This window comes from Plasmodium reichenowi, chromosome 11, assembly GCF_001601855.1.
Source record: "Plasmodium reichenowi strain SY57 chromosome 11, whole genome shotgun sequence".
Lineage (NCBI taxonomy): Eukaryota > Apicomplexa > Aconoidasida > Haemosporida > Plasmodiidae > Plasmodium > Plasmodium reichenowi.
The window spans coordinates 1,577,541-1,588,106 of record NC_033656.1 but is presented as its reverse complement, the minus strand read 5'-3'; the positions used below and the strand labels follow the sequence as shown (position 1 = coordinate 1,588,106).

Genomic DNA, 10,566 nt, shown 5'->3' with positions numbered 1-10,566 from the left:
TTTTTATTTTATATATAGTTATAAAATTTTTTTTTGTTTTTATTAATATTTATTTTTTTTTTTTTTTATTTTTTTATTTTTTTTTTTTTTTTTTTTTTTTTTTTTTTTTTTTTTTTTTCTTTTTTTTTTTTTTTGAAATATGGTTATTCGATTTTTCCTGTTTGTCATTACAGTCTTAGGCTTATGTATAAATATGGTGTGTTGTAATTTTAAATATTCGATTATATTACCTACTTACAATGAAAAAGAAAACTTACCATATCTTATTTATATGATAATTGATGAATTAAATAAACATGAAATTAAATTTGAAATAATTGTAATAGATGATAATAGTCAAGATGGTACTGCAGATGTGTACAAAAAGTTACAAAACATTTTTAAGGATGAAGAATTATTATTAATACAAAGAAAAGGAAAATTAGGGTTAGGTTCTGCATATATGGAAGGTTTAAAAAATGTAACAGGAGATTTTGTTATAATAATGGATGCTGATTTATCACATCATCCTAAATATATTTATAACTTTATTAAAAAACAAAGAGAAAAAAATTGTGACATAGTTACTGGTACAAGATATAAGAACCAAGGTGGAATATCAGGATGGTCATTTAATAGAATTATAATAAGTAGAGTAGCAAATTTTTTAGCTCAATTTCTATTATTCATTAATCTATCAGATTTAACCGGGTCTTTTAGATTATATAAAACTAATGTACTGAGGGAACTTATGAAATCTATTAATAATACAGGTTATGTTTTTCAAATGGAAGTTCTTGTAAGAGCATATAAAATGGGAAAATCTATAGAAGAAGTTGGTTATGTTTTTGTTGATAGATTATTTGGAAAATCAAAACTGGAAACTACAGATATTTTACAATACTTATCAGGTCTTTTCAAGTTATTCTGGTCAATATAAAAAAAAAAAAAATAAAAAAAAATAATAAACATATGAAAATGTGTTATGTATATATTAACATGTTATATATATATATATATATATATTACATTCATGTGTGATTGGATCATTTCATATTTCTTTATATATTCACATTTTTTTTATCTTTTTTTTGAAATCCTTTATATCTCAATATAATAATTGGTCGTTCCTTTATTCAAATAATTACAAATGTATATATTGAATAACATATAAGAAAAATATATATATATATATATATATATATATATATAAATATATATTTTTATTTTTTATTTTTTATTTTATTTATTTATTAATTTTTTTTTTTTTGTGTGTTTTATATATAATATATATATATATATATATATATTGCCTTTAGATAATTGTCCACGAAGTAACTATTCTTTGTGTGATTAATATATTTAAATCTATTTTTCATTAAAAAAACTAAAATATAAAGAAAAATAAAAATAAAATGTTCATGTGAATTATTAAATAATCGGATAAGCATTATTTATTTTAAAGTGTTTTTTGTATTCATATAAATACTTTTCTCCTCCCTACAAGAAAAAAAAAAAAAAAAAAAAAAAACAAATAAAAAGAAATTAAATAATTAAATGATTAAATAATTAAATAATTAAATAATTAAAAATGAAAAATGAAAAACATTTCCTATAACAATATTACATTTCTTTTCAATATCATTCTACCTATTTGAATATATTATATCTTTATCTAGATTTTTATGAGAAAAAAAAAAAAAAAATGTTCACATATTATTTAATCATATTAAACATATAACATCTTCCTCTCTTCATTCATTTATTTACACATTGTATTCTTTTTTTTTTTTCTTTTTCATAAAGTAGAAAAAAAATATACCTTGTAGATTCTGAATATTTAGCTGTATCTATATAAATATAATTTATATTATTTTATTTTTTTTTTTGAATTATAATGTGTTTATATATATTTATTCACAAAAAAAAAAAAAAAAAAATTAATATATGTGCAATACCTTATTTTTAGAATATTCGTTTTTATTTTTAAGAACATTTGATTTAACTATTTCGCTAGCGTACCCCCCTCTCCCTTCTAAAATTGTTAAGTGTAACAAAAAAATTGTTAGTCATATGAGTGAATTTTAAAAATACATATATATATATATATATATATATATATATTTATTAGCATGTGCCCACTTAATTTTATATTATTATTTTACTAGCTTTAATGTCGGGGTATGAAAATACAAAATTTGATGGCCCCTGTCCAAGACCATAATTTTTGAGGGTCAGTAACTTATTCTTATTTTTTACAATATCGCTAAAATGTTATATAATCCGACATATTAATCACATAAATATAAATATAAATATATATATAAATATATATATATTTTATTATATATCCTTTTTTGACACACATGTAATTTTTTTCAGGGTCCAAATATATATCCTCATAATTAATCGTTTTTTCATTATCTTTTATAGAATTTAGAAAGTAAAAAAGAAACGATTTTTAAAATTTTATAAGATGAGCGTGTTATGGTATATTTATTTTATTAAAGTACCTTCTATATAATGTCCTCCTGAAATATTAAATAATATCACATATATATATATATATATATATATATATGTATAAGCATTCATTTATTTATATTTATTTTTCAGTACTCAATTCATCCTTGTAGTTTTTTTTCCTCTCTTCTAGCAACATCGTTTTAGTTACAACATTTTGTGATATTCTATATTTTATCGTATTGTCATCAACTATTTGTATATATATATATATATATATATATATATATATATATATGTGCGTATAGTTAGACATACATGTTAATCTTTCTTTTTCCATTATATTCCATTTTACCGTATTTATTATTTAGCACATCTTTCATGTCTCTTGTTTGTTCAGGGTTTTTTACAACCGAATCAATAAGAAATGGGAACCTTTTTTCATAGGTGTTAAAATTAGTAGACATATCTTCTTTCAATTTATTCTTTAAAAAATAATATAACATGATAATATATTTATTTTATATATTTTATTCGATTTTATATTTATGTATTATATATATATATATATATATATTTTTTTTTTTTTTTTTTATGCGAAATACTTTTCTTTCATTTAGAATATCTCCTTGTGTTCTTGTATCTTATGAGGAACATCAAAAATAAATAAATAAACGCATATAAATAAATAATTAAAAATACAACAACGTAGATATATTAAATAAAAATGGATTGTCATTACTCATATGAGGAAGGTGCGTTAGTATATCTTTCATATTCTCCCTCTTTTTTACTATAAATAGTTAAAAAAAAAAAAAAAAAAAGTAAAAAGAGATAAATATAATAATAACAATAAAATAATATATTTATTTTTACTTATAAATTGAACTTCGTCATTTTTATTTATTTCTCTTTTTTCATCATCCTTTTTATCATGTATAAATGTAAATTTCAAGAGGTCTTTTTTTTCCTCATAGTTGTTATAGTATGGAATTTTTCTCACATACTCTCCCATTTTATACTTACATAAATAATTACATATATATATATATATATATAAAGATGTAGGAATAAAATTAAAGTTATTATCTATACATTTAAGGCATATCTATTAAATAAATAAATAAATAAATATATATATATATATATATAAAATATTACATTAATCATATATATTTTTTTTTAAGAATTTATTTTTATCTTTATAAAATTTTTATAAAAGACAAATAAAAGATAAAAAAATATTATACTATTATATAATGTAATAAGGACCATTTGTGAACATATATATTATTCATAATTATATATTCTTTATTTAATAGAAAAGAAAATTAAATAAATGCATTATAGTACATCAATATTATGGAGTGGACATGTTTGTGACAAAAAATGTAAAATTATATATATGAAAAAGAAGAAAAAAAAAAAATAAATTATAAATAAATAATAATATAAACAAGGGAATATTCTTATGTTCTTTCTTTTTTTTTTTTTTTTTTTTTTTTTTTTTTTTTTTTTTTTATTAATTGTTCATAATTTTTATTGCTAATTGTTTATTTATATATACATCATACGAGTTATTTTTTCTTAATTTTTTAGATTTTTTATTAATTTTAATATTTTCATATGAACTGAAATTTAATAATTTGAAAATATTTTCTTCACTTGAAGAACAATTATTTGTAGCATATGTATTGTCTTCCAAATTTATATTATCATAATTTTTGTTTTTTGTATAATTATATTTTTTTTGTATTACCTTTTTTACTTCCTCATCTTCTTCAAAATTATCTGTTTGATCACTTATATCGTCACTTATTTTATCACTCGTATGATTACTCGTAGGTTCACTCACATTGTAACTTACAGAGTCACTAATTTCATCTTCTTCTTCTCCATCGGTTTGTCCAATCTCATATATACCCTTGTCATTTTTTACGTGTGTTATTTTTATACTCTTTAATATATTATTATCATTATAAAAGAATATCTTTTTTATATCTCTGTAGATACTTACCATATTATTCATACCCAACACAACATCCTAAAAAAAAAAAAAAAAAATAAATGAACATATATAAATATGTATATATATTTTGCACATTTTATTTATTCATTTATATATCATTTGTAGATTATTCTACATTTTTGAAGTCATAACATTTCATATTATTTACCTTGAAGAGAATAACAGAATCATTATTTTTTAGCTTAATACATAAATATGGACATACTTCAAACATGTAAATGGCCTACGAAATAAAATATATATATATATATATATATATATATATATATATATATATATATATATATATACATATATGTGATAATTTCCTTTTAATGTCCTTTAATTTTTATTACTTCATTAATGAAAATATTTTCTATCTCATTTTTACATATAAATTTTGTATAGTTTTCAAATGAATCTTTTTTATCAATTTGAATTCCAATATTTTTTAATAAGAGTAATTTTTCTGATAAAACGTAAGAAAAAAAAAAAAGAAAAAAAAAGAAAAAAAAAGAAACATTATATGTAAATATATAAAATAAGATCTATATATATAACAGTATATGTATTTTCCTAAATATATTTCTTAAAAATATATACCAGTAAAAATATTGTTGAAATATACTACGATACAAAATATATATAGGATAAAAAGAAATATGTGAAATTCATTAACACTTAAATATCCTCTAATATAACCCTACATAAAATAAAGAATAAACACCATCATTAATATAAAGTATGGGTATTCACAACTTTATGAATATAAATAAATAAATATATAAATATATATATATATATATATATATATAACATGCACATATTTATATTTATAATTCTCTGTTAATAATATTATCATGTGAAAACTTAACTATTGTAAGTTATTTAAAGGTTAACAAGATAATAAAATGTATTATAAAATATTTGCATACCAGATAAAAGTAATACAAAATAAATAAAGAAAAGAAAATTAGAACAAATAAAAAGAACATTCGATTTTTCTTTTTTTCATATATATATTCAATACCGTACAAATGTTCATATCTTCTTATTTTATTCTTAATATGATACTTGACACAGTTTATATCATCATTTTTTGTATCATCATTTTTTATATCATCATTTTTTATATCATCATCCTTTACATCACTTTTTACATCATCCTTTACATCCTTTTTTACATCATTTTTCATTTTTTTCCTTTTTTTTTTCTTCTTTTTATAGTTTTGAAGTAAAATTATCTCTGAGTATTATAATCATCTTATTAATACACCTGTCACTATTTTTATTTTCTATTATATTTTACCATTATAATTAACAAAAGAAGAAAAAAAAAAAAAAGCACTAGGTGAATAAAAATAAATGAGTACAACTTTTTTCTTAAATTATAAATAGGTCATTCAACTTGCTTTTGACTTATTTTTTCTTTTATTTTTGTATTCTTACAATATATATATGTATATAATAATTTTTTTTTTTTTTTTTTTTTTTTTTTTTAGTGCACATTTAAGGGTGTATTATAAAATATATATTGATAATATATTTAAAATGATATATATTTATAACTAAATAAAGGAATATACATAAATACATTCATAATATATATATATATTATACATTGTGTATATTAAATAAACACATTATGATATTATTATCACAAAAATTACTAAATAAAATTATTAAAAATTTCAAAGCCTTCTTCGTTTTTTAATTTAATATATATATATATATATATATATATATATATATATATATATATATATAAATATTTGGAAATACAAATAAAAATATATTATCCGTGTAATATATTTCATTTTTAATATAAGATATATTCTAAAATATATATATATATATATATAAAAAAAAGATCATATATTAAAAAAAAATGAAATAGTAATAAAATAAAAATGTATTTTTAAAAAAATATATATACATATATATGTATTTTTATTTTATAAATTTAAATTAAAAGGAAATTGTTTTTTATTATATCCATTTCAGTCTACTAGAAAGAAAACATAAAAAATATATAATACATGTAAAATAAATAAAGATATACACGTATATGTAAGCATATATTTTAAATCTCCGTATATTTTATATAGTACTCATAATATATTTTTATAACGTAAATGATCATTCCCTTTGATATTATATATATATATATATATATATGTATTATATATGTACATATGTATGTATGTATACCTTTATGATACCTTGTTATATTTATGATTATATGAAGGTGTAATTTATTTTTTGATTTATTTATTTTTTGTAAACATAACTTTGGGATATGTTTTAATTTTGTTAAATCGAATAATATATTTAATTGTGAGTTGTCGTATATTATATATTCATATATATATATATATATATTTTTTTTTTTTTTTTTTTTTTTTTTTTTTCTTGTTGTTTTTCGAAATGGTAAAAAAGGAAAATGAAGAGAATATTGCCCAAGAAAACAAAGAAAAGGAGAAGCCGAAAAGTGCAAATGAGAAAGCAGACCCTTTATTAAAACTAAAAGAAGAAAGAGAAAAATTAATCCAGTGGTCAAAAAAATTAAAAAATAATAATTGTTCATTTATGAGTTCTGATAAACTTGATACTGAGAAAAGTGAAAAGGTCTATTCTAGTAATGATGATTATTATGATGAAAAAAATAAACTAAATCATAATGATAATATGAACAATAATATGAACAATAATATGAACAATAATAAGAACAATAATAAGAACAATAGTGATACTAAAAATAGAAAGAAAGAAAATCATTTAAAGAACTCCTCACACAATAACTTATCTGAAGACAAGAAAGACCATATGGATCCTATGTTGTATCAATCGATGCAAAAAATAAAAGAAAATAAAAATAATAACTATGATAATCATATATTTGATGAAGAAAGTATTTATGATGATTATAATATAAATAAAATAAGAAAAAATAAAAAAAAAGATAAAAATAATAACTCGCAAAATAATTCGTTTCAATATAATTCTTCTGAGAGTAACAATCAGTATTATATATTTACAAATCGTGAGAATAACAAAGATACTTTAAATAATGTTTTTAAAAGTACAAATAATCAAAAAGATGAATCCAATTTGAATTATCTACATAGTGATGATGAAGTATTTATGGATAACTCTTCTGAACAGAAAAAAACGAAAAATAAAATAAAAATAAATAACAATAATAATAATAATAATAATAATAATAATATGATGATGAAACCAAACCTTTATTATTCAAGTAATTATAATTTTATAAATATGAATGAAATGGATAATTCCTCAAACATTATAAAAGAAAAGGATCAAAATTTCATAAGTAACAATAATTATAATAAAATATTAAACGATACTTTTTTTAAAAATAACTCAGATATTATTATAAGAGAACCATTTTTCAAAACATCTAAATATGGAAAACAAAACGAAAAAAATGAAAATTCTGATGAACAATTAAAAGGAATATCAAATGAAAACAATATAAAAAATAACTATTTAGATAATAAAAAAAAAATAAAACTAACAAAAAAAAAAAAGAAACAAACAATCAATTTGTATACTAATGATAAACATGATATTTCTAATATATATGATCAAAATAATATATCTAATCCATATAATATATATAGCTCATCCATACCACATTTAGATCTTTCTTCTAACGTTAATAAATTATCAAATGAAAGTGTAAAAACTTATTTACCCACAGGATCTTTTGTTAATTCTAAAGATAATTCTACATGCACAACCATTTTATCTAATAATGATATGAACACAAATGATAATAATTTAACCAATAGCGGAGCTAAACTAAAAAATATACAAACCAAAAAAATAATAAACTTATTAGAAAACAAAGTACGAACATTAGAAAGTAAAAAACATAATTTAAATGACAAAATGAAGGACCTACATGATAATGCATATATGTTAATAGAATCAAAGGAAAAAGACAATTTAACCATACAACATTATGAAACGTTAATAAAAAATTTAGAGAGCAAATATAATAAATTATTTAATATGTATCAAGAATTAGATGAACATCGTATATCATATGTTGATGCTTATAGAGAAAAACAAACGAAAATAGAAAACTTATGTGCAATTTTACAAATAAAAAGTGAAGAAAATTTAAAACTAACACAAGAAATGAATATTATTAATAAGAAAAATGAACAATTACAAGGTCAAATTTATGAATACATTAAAGATGTTGAAGATAAAGAAACAGATTTAAATAAAAAAAAAGAAGAATGTGTTATTTTAAAAAATAATTTAGAAACAGTTACAATGGAAAAACATGACTTTAAAAAACAACTAGAAGAAAAAACAAAACAATATAATGATTTACAAAATAATATGAAAACTATAAAAGAACAAAATGAACATCTCAAAGATAAATTTCAATCTATGGGAAAAAGTAACGATCATACAAATAATTTCTTTATACCCAAAATTGATAATCTTATATATATATTAAATAAAATGTTACAAGTATTTAAATTAAATGAACAAAATATATTAGATTATGCAACCTTCTTTAAACAAAATGCAACTATTATAGAAGAAAAATTATTAAATAATGATAATATTTGTAATGATATTATACAAATTATTGATAAAAATCTAGTTAACCCAATAATTGATGTAGTAAATCAAAGAGACCAACAGTATATACAAAAACAAAATGAATTAAAAATGAAATTTGATGATGATATCTTAAAAATATATGAACAAAATATAAACAACGTAGAATTGGCAAACAAACATATAGAAGAATTTAAAAAACTATTAAAAACAATAACTATTAAAAAAAATAGAATTAAACAGAAAGCCTTATTACTTTCATATGCTCAGGGAAGATTAAATGAAAAACCAATATTAAAAGAAATTAAAAATATGAATATTGGATCTCCATTATTTAAATGTAAATATAATAGTTATTCTCATAAACCTGTACAAATATATATGAAAATTGTCGACAATAAATATATTACCTGGACAAAGAATGTGAAAGGCAAAAAGGGATTTAAGAAAAGGAAGCTCATAGATATTCAGGTATAACAAAAATAGACATATGTGTATTAATGATCGTTTATAAATGAATGATACTGCATAACAATGGAAATTATATTATACACACATATAAATATATATATATATATATATATATATATATAATAATATATGTGTGTTTATTTATTTGTTCATTTATTCTTTTTTTCCTTTTTTTTTCATATTTTTTCTTATTTTTTTTCTTATTTTTATTTTTTTTTTATTTTTATATTTTTTTTTTTTTCTTATCATGTTATTATCCCGTTTTACCTTTTAGGATGTCATAAATGTGGACTATGGGCTTAATAGCAGACCTGTTTACTGGCTCATTGAAAAACAAAATCAAAAGAAATTGCAAAAGAAAAAAATAAATTTAAATGAATTTTATGAAAACAATCCATATAATTTAAATCCATATAATTGCTTTACCTTATACACAAAGGAGAGAACTTATGATTTTTTTTCAGATGATGATGAAATTGTGGCTTCTTGGGTAATTGGACTTGGCCTCTTATCTTATCCATATAATAAAAGTCCTAGTATACAATCAAGATCAGAATTTATAATTAAGAGAGTTCAATTAAAATTGAAATTATATTGTATTAGAAATAATATGAACTATGTAAAATTGTGGAAAAATGCTATTAAAAAAACACAACAACAAAGGGAAGTACAACATATGGGGAAATAAATAAATCATATTATCAACACTTTTATAAAAGAAATATAAATATAAATATATAAATGTATATATTTTTTAGTTCATATTATAACACATACATATTTTTATTTTAAATTTATATTATATATATATATATATATATATATATTTATATGTATGTGTTTAGATGAAAAAAAGTTCATACTGTACTCGTGCATTATGAATATAAAATTATACATTGTATATATTTATGAAATATATATATATATATATATATATATATTTTCTTTTTTTTCCATATATGCCGTATGAATAATATAATCCGTAAAGATGTATTTTTAAGAAATAAGATACTCCCACTTTTTAACAAAAAAATAAG

The 10,566-nt window shown here is 18.7% G+C and overlaps 4 protein-coding genes across 4 annotated transcripts; 2 read left to right on the top strand and 2 right to left on the bottom strand.

The window, feature by feature from the left end:
• Positions 1-139: 139 nt before the first annotated feature.
• On the top strand, positions 140-919 carry PRSY57_1140000 (dolichol phosphate mannose synthase; the record flags this gene model as incomplete). Its single annotated transcript, XM_012908359.2, has 1 exon — positions 140-919. The coding sequence occupies one exon, from the start codon at positions 140-142 to the stop codon at positions 917-919; it is 780 nt and encodes a 259-aa protein (XP_012763813.1).
• A 121-nt stretch (positions 920-1,040) lies between these two features.
• PRSY57_1139900 (hypothetical protein) lies at positions 1,041-3,457 on the bottom strand (the record flags this gene model as incomplete). Its single annotated transcript, XM_012908358.1, has 14 exons — positions 1,041-1,109; positions 1,311-1,366; positions 1,469-1,479; positions 1,630-1,648; positions 1,802-1,829; positions 1,938-2,014; positions 2,145-2,245; positions 2,346-2,403; positions 2,493-2,510; positions 2,599-2,694; positions 2,798-2,927; positions 3,048-3,085; positions 3,185-3,235; positions 3,319-3,457. The coding sequence occupies 14 exons, from the start codon at positions 3,455-3,457 to the stop codon at positions 1,041-1,043; spliced, it is 891 nt and encodes a 296-aa protein (XP_012763812.1).
• A 507-nt stretch (positions 3,458-3,964) lies between these two features.
• On the bottom strand, positions 3,965-5,646 carry PRSY57_1139800 (phosphatidylinositol N- acetylglucosaminyltransferase subunit H, putative; the record flags this gene model as incomplete). The annotated part of the gene is made up of 5 exons (XM_012908357.2): positions 3,965-4,486; positions 4,620-4,694; positions 4,807-4,919; positions 5,054-5,153; positions 5,386-5,646. The coding sequence occupies 5 exons, from the start codon at positions 5,644-5,646 to the stop codon at positions 3,965-3,967; spliced, it is 1,071 nt and encodes a 356-aa protein (XP_012763811.2).
• A 1,231-nt stretch (positions 5,647-6,877) lies between these two features.
• PRSY57_1139700 (hypothetical protein) lies at positions 6,878-10,217 on the top strand (the record flags this gene model as incomplete). Its single annotated transcript, XM_020114990.1, has 2 exons — positions 6,878-9,529; positions 9,804-10,217. 2 exons carry the CDS (start codon positions 6,878-6,880, stop codon positions 10,215-10,217), a joined length of 3,066 nt encoding a protein of 1,021 aa, XP_019970359.1.
• Between the last annotated feature and the right edge of the window lie 349 nt (positions 10,218-10,566).